General features: G+C 46.8%; 1 protein-coding gene across 3 annotated transcripts in view; it reads right to left on the bottom strand.

Annotated features, from left to right (window-relative positions):
- Positions 1-1,697: 1,697 nt before the first annotated feature.
- LOC119401936 (serine/arginine-rich splicing factor 5) overlaps positions 1,698-13,253 on the bottom strand; it is a 168,421-nt gene continuing 156,865 nt past the window's right edge. For 2 of the 3 annotated variants that reach the window (XM_049418459.1, XM_037668968.2), the window contains exons 2-8: positions 12,965-13,105; positions 11,986-12,056; positions 10,821-10,958; positions 9,024-9,096; positions 4,367-4,440; positions 3,547-3,666; positions 1,698-2,775 (exon numbers count right to left, since the gene is read on the bottom strand). In XM_049418459.1, coding sequence (XP_049274416.1) covers positions 2,529-2,775; positions 3,547-3,666; positions 4,367-4,440; positions 9,024-9,096; positions 10,821-10,958; positions 11,986-12,056; positions 12,965-13,087 — 846 coding nt within the window. In that variant the 5' untranslated portion in view covers positions 13,088-13,105 and the 3' untranslated portion in view covers positions 1,698-2,528. The remainder of the gene's footprint in view (positions 2,776-3,546; positions 3,667-4,366; positions 4,441-9,023; positions 9,097-10,820; positions 10,959-11,985; positions 12,057-12,964; positions 13,106-13,253) is intronic. The other variant, XM_049418460.1, reaches the window with a different exon arrangement.

Below are 13,253 nucleotides of genomic sequence, written 5' to 3'. Positions count from 1 at the left end.
CTGGCGGTTTTTTTTCAGCTCTCGCGTCATGCTTGCAGTCTCTTTTTATGATACCGACTTGACAGGCGTATAAAACCTGTTGCGTGAACGCGGCTAGAAAATCGCACAAAGTCAGAAGGTGGTTACTTCAAGGTTGCAATTGCAAAGCATGTATTAAGTGCCAGTTATATTTGGCGGCTTAAATATATATCACCCCAATAAAGTGACAAAAACAAAGCAAACCTACAGAACGATGTCAAAGCTTGCTGAAAATGCACAGACGTCCGTTCCGGCGTGATAAAGCAGCCTTCCCGACGCGTGAAATGCAGGCGCCGAACTTCTGACAATGTGCGGAGTTCAGTTGAATTCAACCAACCGCGCAACGCTAACAGTATAACGCGAATGTGAACGTTCAACAACGACGGGTGGGTCTCACGAGCACGGGGAATCAAAACACAAAGTTGCTTCACCTACAACCGTAACTGGACTTTAACAATGCGAGAAGACAGCGAGTAATCATTACTGTAGTCGCTGCGTGCATGCGCCCCGTTACTTACCGATTCAGGTAGTCGGAACGAACGAAAGCGATGAACTCAGACAGCCAAAATAGAAGGCGAGACAGCGCTGTCAGCTATCCACGCTTGCCGCCTTTATTTCTCGTGCGACACGCCCGGGAACCGATACAGTTTAACACGTGAATCGTGTGCCTTGTCTGCACTGTTGTGGCTGGCCACTAAACCGCAATACTTCGGACCACGCTTGCGCTTCCGCGGGGTCGCTTCTGCCATCGTGGAAATGCGCAGCTTCGCACAGCAAGCCTCTCGGTTCTCGGTTCAACGTGCCGAGCTGACGGCCCCACAAATACCCGCACCGAGAGAAGAACGCGAGCGCACGTGCGCTACCGCTACCGTGAAAGGGGCTGAGTCGGCCGCGCGACGGTTCAGAGTTTTCCGACAGAGCCGCAGCGCGGCTGGCGCGGCGCTGTCGTCGCGCCGCAAACCTGAGCTTGGGTTCCCTAGTGTGTGCGAGAGAATTTGGTGCAAGTAGACGTGAAGGTGTACGAGCATAAGAGTGCCCGAGAATCTAGAGTAGACGAGAGCATGAACTGAACACGAGTAACTGTACAAGTGCCTATGCGAAGACTAGTGAATGAACACGAGTGTGGAACTTAAAAATTATGGCGAGCAAGCATTCTCCAATACAGTCGACGTAGGCAGAGCTAAAGGCAAATTCGCCGTAAAAACAAAAGCTAAGTTGCATTACAAGGCCACAATTAATAAAGTTTTCTCGAATTGGCTTTCAATAGAGTTTAGAAAATTTTCATGCCTAGGATTGCAACATGTGACAACATACCTGTATCATGTTCCAAGTTTTGAACAGCCAAAGATTGACTTTTAAATTACGCGCGGCGCCGGTGCACGAGCACCTGAGTGGTAGAATCAATTTAACAATATCAGTCCCCAACTCCTCATATTTCGGACACGTTGACCGAAAATTTTCCTGAAACATGCCACATTAAGTCCCTGGCTGCTTTAGAACACGATGAGTGAGCGAGTGTGTGAGTGAGCGAGTGAGTGAGTGAATGAGCGAGTGAGTGAGCGAGTGAGTGAGGACCGCAGGGCCTCATTAAAGTTATTTCAATCAATGAATCAATCAGAACATCGAAGTGCAACAATCACGCCCACTACACAAAGTGCATCGAAGAAAACAGAAAAACATTTGGTGGGACACATTTTATTACACACGTGGAAAAAAAAAATACAAAGAGAAAGTAACACATTTCATGGTTCCACCCAATGACGTCTTTACAAAAGATGAATGAACACATCACCTCTAAAAGGCCTTTAGTGATCAACTAAAATAAAAGGCACAATTACATTATTAACAAAAACACTTAGTGAGAAAAATACTGGACCTGTTCGGCTGCTTCAAGTGTGATTCCTTCGGTGACATAACTCAACCGTGAACTAACCGGGCAGAGGACGACTACAAAGTGGGAATCTGCATATCCTACTCCCTTTGTTCGCAATACCTGCTACCGCATCCCAGAAAGAAAGGTAGAACATACAGGCGGCTACAGTTTTCATCCGGAGCACAGGTAAAACCTCCCCACGATCTCTCTCTAAATTTGCAGTAAAGAAAAAAAATCCCAAAACAGATGAAGCTGTGTATGGTCACGCAAGGCATCAAAGCCCCCTTGATGCTGGCGCTGATGGCAAGATCCAACTTTGTGAAGAAAACAATGTACTAAAAAAAAAGATGGCGTTTCCACATTGTGCACAATAACATTGTCCTACACTTCCTTTCTCGCTCTCTCAGAGCCGATGACAAAGATTGGTAGCAGACGACAAAATGGTGAAAGCTTCCACGGGCTTCATCATATGGGGCGGCATGCATGAGAAATTCACGATGAAGACAACGACGAGAGCACGGAAAGCGTGAAAAAAAGAATAAAAAAGACAAGAGAAGGGAGCCTGTTAAGCGAGAAGCATAGCTTCGTTGCTTGCGGCCAGGAAGGGAAGGGAAATGCAAAAGGCTCGGCGGCAGGCTCAGTCGTCGGGGCTGTTCCGCTTGGAAGGGGGCGACTTGGAGGCCGAGTGGTGGCGCTGCGGCGGCGACGCGCTCCGGGAGCGGGAGCGGTTGTTGCGCGGACTGTCCGAGCGGCTCTTCCTGCGCGGCGGGGTCTTGGACGCCGACCGGGAGCGAGAGCGGGACCTGGAGCGGGAGCGTGAACGCGAGTCCGAGGTCGAGCGGCGGGACCTGGAACGAGACCGGGAGCGGGACCTTGAGCGGGACCTGCAAAATGAAAAGTTCGGTGTGAACACGTGGCCTTGGTCGCCCAAACGTACACTGCGTTCACGCTACCAGCAAACTATATTCTCATGACCCAAAGTTGGAACGGAATAAGCGCAGAATATGAACACAAGCAAGCACCCATCTGCAAGCAAGGGGCCAATCCACGGGGTTCAGTTGACAAAAGCAAAGAACTACGCGGAAGCTGTGACCTTTCAGGATTAGTAACATACTTTGGTTTTTTTAAAAAAGATTAGTGCTTTCGATGACTTTCAAGGTGCCAGCAAAAAGTTTTAAAAGCTGTTGAGTGAGAAGACAGTTCAGTAAATGCTACAAGTTATGCCTACCCCCTCTCACCCTCAACATCAGAATGGCTGCAAAGGGAACACTAAAAAGATAAGGATGGGAGAGTGTACCTGGGGCATCTTTTTTGCTACAACTATAGTCTACCCACATACTTTTCCTTGAATTATGTCACACGCCAGGTACCTCCTGGTCATGGAGTGCACAGCATCAGCATTGCATAGCAATCTCGATAGGAATGTAGCGACCACAGTTTTCAAGAAAGAAAAGGCAGGCAAGCCAGATTATGATTACCATTGTGCGACAGAAAAATGACCCAAATAGGCCCCCTTTTTTTTAAAAGCAGATTCACCACTGCTGCTGCTTCACACAGACCCTACAATCAATGCGCAGCCCGGGAAGCCGAGAGACAAGCACGCAACTCGCACAAACAAATAGCAAGCGAGAGCAACAGGCATGACAGGCCCTTACCGGTTTGATGCGCGGCTCTTCTTAGATTCGTACAGCTTAATCCGGCGACCACTCAGGTCAGTGTTGTCCAGCTTGGAAAGGGCGTTCCGCATGTCCGCATAGTTGGAGAACTCGACAAGCCTGAGCAGCATACGGAACAAGGAATTACTATCTCGCTTTCTAAAGTAAGCAACAGCTCAAGAAGCTAAGACAAAACAAGTGTCACTTATATTTTGACAACTTGGCAAATAAGGTAGTGAAAGGTATTTCTTTTTAGCATTGGACCTCAGAAGCACAGAAAACGCAGAGACGAGACTCCGAGTGCCCTGAAAAATATAATAGCCTACCAACACAGCTATGATGATTCTGTAACAACCCTTTCAGCCAGTTTTCACACTAATTTCCCAAATGCTGTTCATTAAAAATTGAATTATAGGCCTTTAGATGCTATTACGATGATTTGATAACACAACCCTATAGGTTAAATTTGACCATACTGGCAAGTTTTTTGACCACCCGGGGTATACTAATGTGCACCTAATCTAAGTAACACTGGCATTTTCGCATTTTGCCCCATCAAAATATGGCCGCCGTGGCCGGGAACCAAACCCGCACACCCATAATGCATTTAGTTCATTGAGCAACAAGTAATGTCCAAATACACACTCCTGCAAAGGCTCCCTTTTCTAGAAGCAACAGCAGCTAAAACCCAATGTGACGATCTTGCCAAAGACATGCACTAAAGCGATTGTAGTTCTCGAAATACAGCCCAATACACAAACAGTTGCGGACATTGCATATTCGCTATCTACCTGAACAAGTGCTTATGACCAGGACGTACCCTTCGTTCGGCCGGTTGCTGTGCGCATCAGTGAAGGTCACCTCACCCGCCTGGCGCATGTAGTCTTTCAAGTCCTACGAGATCGGAAGGGGGGCCCACCATGGAAGGAAAGGGCAGAGGGAAAGGAGGACAGGAAAGGGGGAGCAAAGAGTGCATACGTACACGTCAGAAATGAAACACAAATGGTTTCGTTTTCGGAATGCATCTTTCAAGCTTAACTTCAAGAAATATCATAATCAAGAAGACGCTAGGTGCCATTAATTCATTCCAATAATACACCGGTCCTTCTCGACGAATGCTTCACAAGCAATTTGAAATCGAGTAGAAGTCATAGAAGCAGCTCTACAAGTGTGATCTTCCATTGCCATTACTGAGGTTGTTTGCTGCTACTTGGCGAAGTACCCTACCCACCAAGCTTTTATTCACGCACTACAAATTAACACAGCCTGCACCTCAAAAACAAGAAACCTCACATCTGCACGTAAATCTAGCTTGGCAATCTAAATTTAAGAAACGCGACAGGTCCAAGAGCAGACCGAGTGCAGTTCATCACGTTTAGATGACGTGGTCAAGCCCGAGGCTCATGAAAGACGCGTTGGCATGACGACGACAACCAGTCGTCAACATGTATTCAACTTATACTGGGATCCGCGTCTTGGCACAACCTTTTGTTGAAATTGGAGACTTTCATGTGCCGTTACTGACATCTACAATGACAATTACGTTGATTGGCAGCTAACCAATGCATTCACAAGCAACATTGCTTTTCTCCACCCCGAAATAAAAACACCGGCATGACTACCCGATCAATCGGCAAACACGAAGGCCCATCGCCCTCTCCACGAAGGAAGCCATTTACTGTAAGCATATTGTAGATTCCATTCCAGGACCCTCTAAAGCGTTTCTAGTAAGTGCATAAAACAAAGGTACTTACAATACATACTAGACTATTTTTAGCGAGTGTATCGCTGAGTGTGTGCCTCTTTTGCAAGCGCACACCATCTAATACTATCATAGCCAGGAGGATCCCAACACAAGGAGTCCACTCTGTGCAACTATTGCAGACTGCAGAAATACCGGGGTGCAAAAAAAAAAAAAAAAAAGAAGTAAAAAGCAAGCAGAGTGATGAAGGTGTAAGAGGTAGTTCTTTTCATTCTCTCGGGGCCTGTTTCAGAGGTCAAAAAGCTTCTTGCATTTAACATTAAAGAGGAATCTCTCAAACAGTGTGAAACAAGGGCTGCATTGCACAAGCTTTTGCTGCCTAGCACATTTAACTTAAAAGGTAACCTAACATTATATAATACTTGACTGCAAACTAGAATTAGATTTTCTTGCCCCTTAAATTCATGAAATGGTATCTCATTACAGTGAAAATACCATCCAGGCAACGATCGGGAAGACAAATCGCCATTAGCGGCTTATAAAAGGTAAGCTTGGTTGCACCGGTGGCCAACGTCAGCTGAAGCCCGAAAGGTTACGTTGCCCCTAAGCTATTAACTATACCCTGGATTTACACCAAGACTAATGGTGCAAACAAGTTGGAATTTGTACACTACTGCCTAGTTCCAGTTTAATAAACGGTAATAACTATTCAATGGCCCTACTCGGTAAATAAATCAGCCTAAGTCTTCCTAATCCCTGTATTTAGAAATACGTTTTAACTCGCAGACGAGACTTATACGGTTCACGTCATCGAAACACTTGACGTCAATTCACCCAAGGAAATGCGAGGAGCATCTTAGGAATGTTGACGTCAACCATTACATGAACTTGATCAAGTAGTGGCCTGAAGTTAAGGCACATTTCTAAACACGTGGGCAGATAAGTCATTGCATAGTAACTATGAATACCACAGTGCCAAAGCATACAAGCCAGGCACGTCACTAAGCCACTAAAAATTTTGCCGCAATACCTGTTGCCGCAGGTCGCCGAGACCCGCGCTTCCCTGAACCTGGCCCCCGCAAAAGCCGCCGTACAGTGCAGCCCACGCACAAAGAGAGGGACGACCGGCCCCCGCAACCACCGGCCGCAGCCCGGCCGGGGTACAGGAGGGGCGCGGCGTCCCGGGTGGGAGATTTACCTTTTCCAGGGGGAAGGGGGGAGCCGGGGGTGGTCACCGATCCGCGGACCACCCCCCCACCAACCAGAGACCGAGAGAGCACACCCATTGCGAGAGAGTGACCACCCTTGCGCACAGAGACCACCCAAGACAGAGACCGCCACAGCGAGAAGGGCGAGACCACCAGCAGTGACGGGCGCTGCTGCGCTACAGGGCCGGTAGTAGCCAAGCCACAAGCCGCAGCAGCCTTCCTTAGTAGCGAATCCATCCATCCATCCACCGAGAGATCCGTGACTGCCGGTGTTGCGTTTGCTCTCTCCCTGACACCTAGAGTGTTGTGTGGGGAAGCCAGCCAATGGGCGGCGCGGGTCGGGCGGTGCCCTCCGGGGGTTCTCTGCCCGAGCTACGGACTTGCTTGCCAAAGCTGCTCTTATGATCCCTTGGCACGCTGTAGCCCACCACTGGGCGTGTGGTGGTAGCCACATCCGCAGTAAGCCAGTGCGCTAGACACAACCTCCATCTGTCAGACGGCGACCTTCTTTTGTTGGGGGGGAGGGGAAGGCAGGTTGAGGGGGGGTTGAGGAGAGTGATGCAGCAACAGAGAGAGAGAGAGAAACAAGTTGTCACTCAAGAAGGCAAGGGGGAGCCAGAACACGGCTGAGTGTCTTAGAACTAGTCCACACGTGGCCAACCAGTTGAGAGGCACTGTTGATCGGCAACTAAGGAACATTTCAAATCAGTTTATTTATCGACAACAAATTAATATCTACAAATTTTCTTTGTGGTGCTAAGATCTGATGTGTTCAATTCATAGCTTCACACTGACAATTTATTCCTTTTCACGACAATTTTTTCCTTTCAGTTACAGCACAGTTTGCGTGTCCCAATTTACATCACAGTAACGTCTAATTCCACGTATCCTTTGCATTAGGCACAATGCAGAGGTCAGAGCTGTAGCCTCAGGCAATCCCTAAAATGTTTTACTCTAAAAAAAAAACTTACTTTAAGTGACCCGAGACACTCAGCCATGTTCTAGTTCACCACATTAAACAGCAAGTGTTTACATCCGTGAGCAGTAAGCTCAACGAAGTCGTGGCCAGCTAAAGAAACGAGACGGCCACCATAATTGCAGGAGACTACCCCCCGTCTACCTTCAAGCCCATGCAGTTGGAGTTAACATCTGCAGCGAACAGTGTGCGGCTGCGCTGTTGTTGATGCATAAGCTCTCCCCGTATCTGCGTCTAAAATGACGAATACTTTGCAATGAAAAAGATAGTTGTACCAGATGAGAAAATGGCAGCCTAGACTTTTTCATTTAAAATACTGAGAAAAACGCACTACTAAAATGCATTTAAGTAGCAAAGTGCATCAGCCCGCTTCGTTAGAAGAGCCCAGACTTTTTTTTCCAGCTGCAAATGGAAGCTTCAATATTAACTTTGGTTTGCTTTATTTGTTAAGTTTAATGTAGATAAACTGTGACCAGGAGATGAGCCATTGACGTTGTGCCTAGCAACAGCCACTGTGGTGAATGTACTTCGAAAAGGCTTATTTTTGCAAACAATTCATCCGGTCACCCAGCTGCAAAACTGCCTCGATGCTCAAGCAACAGCTGCAATACTACACGTGCACCGTCACACAGCTGGTAACCTTGACATGAGTTATTTTTTTCTGCGTGCCAAACGTTCTCGAACAAAGCCTCGTGCTCTCTTTCCGATTCTGGCGCAAGCATTTCAGGAACGATACTGCTGAGGCTGAATTTTTTTCGCTTCGTCCTGGATCATGGTTAGCTTAGCCGAACATGCAAGCTGTTCCTTACTGTTCCTTCAAACCTCTTGATAAGTGCTACCTGGCGTTCAAAACAAACATGAGAATCCTTCCCTGGGCTTATTAGAAAACACTTGCAAAAGGCTTTCTTAAGGCTAATTGTAGAGTCCATAAAACGTTAGCTGCTCCCGTCCCGTGCTTTTTGCCATCTTGGCATCATGCATCGAGACCCCTTATCTGATCTGATACCACTACTCACCATCTTGGTATCACGCATTGAGACCCCTTATCTGATACCACTAGCCATCTTGGTATTGCGCATCAAGACCCGTTATCTAACAGGCCCATGTCTGATCCCCATTGAAGCTTCCGTTCTAAATAAATCTATCTTTTGTCTTGATTACAGCTTCATAAGATAGCTTCTCTTCTATTTCAGTTCACTACTGCGACACCCCCCCCCTCCAATTTCAGCCAAATGGCACTTTCAGAACCTAAAAGCCTGCTTCTGAAACCAGTTTAGTTCCACACACAATGCTTCGCATTGAATGGCGCAACAAACATCACAGCCGCACACACACACGCCGTCAGATGCAGAGACCTCCCAGCAGGCATTTCACATTTCAAATCTTTCCGGTACTCGTTACCCCGCCACCTACAGCTCTTAACGAGCTTACACCTTTGCAGCAATCTTTTTTTAAAAAAAAGAACTTGCGGCTCTCTGAAACGGCATGCAACAAGAGCTACCACTGCGCATGCACACACGCACAGCTCGGATGGCATGACGATGGTTGGGATACTTCCGAGACGCTGGAACGGCTGCTGTCGGCTATTTACCTGCCAGCTGACGTGGCTGCTCAGGTTTTCGACGACCAGCTGGTAGTTGGTCCTCACCGGAGGCCCAAACCTACTGCTGGCACAGACGGAGAAAGAAAGAAAAAAAGAAAAGCAAGGAATGGTGCATTAAGCACACAGGCAACACTAGAAAATTAAAATTATAAAGTGCAAACCAGTCATACTCTATACTTGGCGCCGACTTTTCTTGGCAGCACTGTGGAAGCTACAGAATCGAAATACTTCGCCTGCATGCCGAGTTTTATTTCCCAATGTTCAGTTACCTAGCTCGGATAAATAAACCTCTCTTCATTATAGAAATAAAACAAGCATGGGAAGCCATTGGTGGAAAAAAAATTATTGTAGACAATTTCTTTTCCTTTTTTTCATTTCTTGGGCAGCAACATGTTTTTCGCACACCTGTTCTCGCAGTAAACGTGGTGTCCCTGATGCCAGCTGGACTATGTGCAAACTCCCCGTTTCGTTCTCAGAGAGAAAAATATACTCAAATCTGACAGAAGGTGGCTGTCAAAACAGACCTATCAAGTTATCGGCAACGTCCATGCTGGGGTAAGGCTCCGTCAACCTGAATTGTCGACGAATGCTGCGAGCAAGCGAAACCGAAACTGGAATAGGCTGTAAGCTGCCAGACAACTTGCCTAGTAACACAAATGTGCGGATGCCCCGTCTCCGTAGCCTTCACCCCACTGCCCCCCCAAGATAAGTTCTCGCCAAGTAAAAAAAAAATTCGAAGGTTTTATGTGCCTTAGTTTCGAGATCTTAGTTTCAATTGCTTTCGCACGCCCACCAGCGTACGTCGTTGCAATTCACCAAACAGTTAAACTAAACAGTTCCGAATCGTTGACGTTTGTGGTTTTGTCAAGCCCATCACTCTCATAGTGGCATAGGGCTTGTCAGGGTAGAAACTTATTCCAGCCCCATCACAGCCACCATAATCGGGAAGCGAACATGCACCCTTATGCTTAGCAATACCACACACGCAATATTTTCTGGAGACATTTGTGAGAACTTGTGACCGGGTCATCATTTACACTGGCGTTTGTATAGATCTTCAGCTTATTGCACCCAGCTTTTTTTTAACGCGATGGCTGCCAAGCCAGGTCAGCATGTAAAAAAAAAAAAAAAGAAGAAGAAGAAGAAGTCGACAATGTCTCTGTTTACATCTCATTGCATTACTGGTCATAGTTTCATCTACTATGGTTCGTTTTTATCTACTATGGTGCACAAGGGGCCTTTGGTGATGCAACAGATGTCGTGCTCGTCACATAATGGCCCAGCAGTCCTCCAATAAGCCCTCGCACGTGGCATCCCTTCCACAAAATTTGGTTGGCCATGGGTACACAAATACGCTGCCATTAACCCTTTTGCTACTGTAAGAAAAGAAGAAAAATGTGCCAAAATTACGAAATAACATTTTCGCTCAATTTGTAGAGCTTTTTTTTTTTCTGAATAAAACGGTACCATTCTTTCAATTCAACGGGGTTCCCTTATTTCACTAATCTCATAGAAAAAGATAACTCGAAGGTGGCTTCACCGCATGACAATACACTGAAGAATGGCAATTAAATGAAAGCAGAGACACAAATGGCCCAACACGGACAAGTGTGGCCATCTAGCGTCAAGAAACACAAGTAGGACGAGTATAGTCTTCATTGCTTTTGTGTGGGACCAATTTTTGTTGATGACGAGTGCAGTAGTCATCGGTCATTTTGTTACAAAATATCATGATGACTATACTCTTCAACGGTAGCGAATGAAGACGGCAGAATGGCGGCTGACCTGTCCCTGGAGCCACCCTGGTAGCGGCCCCCTCCTCCCCCTCCTCCTCCTGGCGGCGACCTCCAGTCCCGTGAACCCGGTGCAAGGATCCTGCCCCCCGGTCCACGCCGACTTCCGTGTGCCAGCTCCACGGAAACCCTGCGCCAACAACAAACAGGGCATCACAAAAAGACATGCGCACTCGCTTCCTCTTCACACAAAAAGTAATGAAGAAAACCCAGACCACCACGCTTAAGAAAAGTAAAACAAAATTGCGTGCAAAAAAACTTTCAGATTGGTTAAGGGGCTTCTAAACCACCTCTGAAAATATAAACAAGCGTGTTATTCTCTCCTGGAGTTTCCAATCTTTACATAACCATTCGTGACTGCAACACTTTTGCACATAATCATGAAATGACCTCGTTATCACAGTTTATTGCCCCATGGATCGACTTCCGCAAAAAATTTTCACAAGACAGAATGACAATCCGTCAAGTACGAGTAGAGTTATGGGGATTTGTCGCACACCTCAAACGCATTCTCTTTCCTTTCTTCCCAGCGAGCACACTGAAAGCTACACGGGAAGGGGAGGAATAACAAGTAGTAAAAAAAAAAAGCTACGTCCATACATGAGCACTCATCATCACCTTGAGCACTTCCATTTTCATTGTTTTCTTCGAACCTGCAAATCACTCTCAGTGCGATAACAAGCATGCTCTGCACTGTGTGGCACTGCAGTGGCCATAGTAGCTATGCAGCTCATGATATTCGAATCAGCCAATCGCTGTGTCCGTGTACATTTGGGTATACGGCATCATTTGTCGAGAGAAGAGCAAGCAATTTCTACCCGAATTTGAAATTTAATAGTAAATTACATACCGCGTGCTGCACTATAATGTTTGGCTCGCACGTTTGCAGGACCTTCGCCAACAATCGGCAGCGTTTTTCTGACCATGTTGAAGAAGTTTTAAATAGGACACATCTTCGTCATTCTGTTTTTGTTCGTGTCCCAATAAACTGACAGCCTACTAGAATGCCCACAACAATAAAGCTCCTCATTCCCAGTATGATGTAAATGAACATCTCACTGTAACAGGTTGGCTATGAAAAAGTACAATCAGTGCAGTATGCCTATCTTTCATAATGATGAAGCATTTCCCGAGACATTGCCGGCCACTCAACACACCTTTCGCCAAGCAGCTCCTTGCCGTTGAGATCCTTGATGGCATCATCGGCATCTCTGTGGTCTTCAAACTCCTGAAAAAATGGTGGCCGCCGCCGACAGAGATCCGTGAGCTGTGTGCCAGCAAACGTGCTCAATCTCTCGGCACCGACAACCAGTTTAATACGTGGCTACCAGCAGAGTTCTTAATCTGATTACGTTTCCCATTTGCAAACACCAGAGACAAAACATGAGAACGTGCAGCGCCAGTGGTGTCTTTCCGCAGCTACCTTCAACCACAATGTGTAGCACATGTATTTTCGATGTTAAAAACGAAACATTATATCTGGGGTTTTAAGTGCAAAAACCGCGATATGATTAAGAAGGCATGCCGTAGTGGAGGGCTCCGGAAATTTCGACCACGCAGTGTTCATTAACATGCACTCACATCACACAGTACACAGGCCTCTAGCATTTCGCCTCTACTGAAATGTGATCGCCTCGGTCTGGATCGAACCAGCGACCTTCGAGTCAGCAGCCGAGCATTGTAAACTGTACCGCCCTGGCGGACAAAGACTAAGGCTGTTTCAGGATAAGGTACACAGAGACTGCATTCGTTGAGTACAATATGCCATTCCTATCACTTAACGTGGATACCCAGGAGGATAGCGTATGATGCAGGCACAGTGGCGTCAACGCAAAGCTTTGTGTACGCTATTCTAAAGCTGCCCATTATGGTCCGTTATGTTATTGTGCTGAAAACAATTTTTTTTTTCAAGCTGGCAGGTACGCGTGAATACCGTCATTTACTTCAGTAATCCTCGCGCATTTGTTATTACAGGTCAATGCTCCAATATGGCGCCACCGGCGCTCTCGTTCCAACGTCGACGGTTTTCAACACGATGACGCAATAAAAACTATACTCTTATTGCTCAAAGAGAAAGAAAAAAAAGGAAAGGAAAGGCGGCAGATGGCGAAAGCACGGAATGCCGTCGAGACTCACCACAAATCCGAAGCCGTTCTTGAGGTGTATGTCTCCGACGCGTCCGTAACCCTTGAAGAAGCGATCCACGTCCTTCTCGCGCACCTGATAGCTGAGGTGCCCTATGAACACCCTCGTAGTCATGGCTGTCTCGTTTCTTCTCTGACAAAAACGAAAACAGAACGTGCCTCTCAATTAGCGAACAAGCTCAATTAAAAACGACGACTCGAAGAGTCAAAAAGACGCCAGCAGTTCGGAGACGGCGCAGTAAAAAAAGAACTACCAAGTCGGGTCCCTTTCGACGTCAACG

Source organism: Rhipicephalus sanguineus, chromosome 8, assembly GCF_013339695.2.
Source record: "Rhipicephalus sanguineus isolate Rsan-2018 chromosome 8, BIME_Rsan_1.4, whole genome shotgun sequence".
In the NCBI taxonomy this organism is placed as follows: Eukaryota; Metazoa; Arthropoda; class Arachnida; order Ixodida; family Ixodidae; genus Rhipicephalus; species Rhipicephalus sanguineus.
The sequence above is the reverse complement of the archived record's forward strand: the minus strand, read 5'-3'. Positions and strand labels throughout refer to the sequence as shown.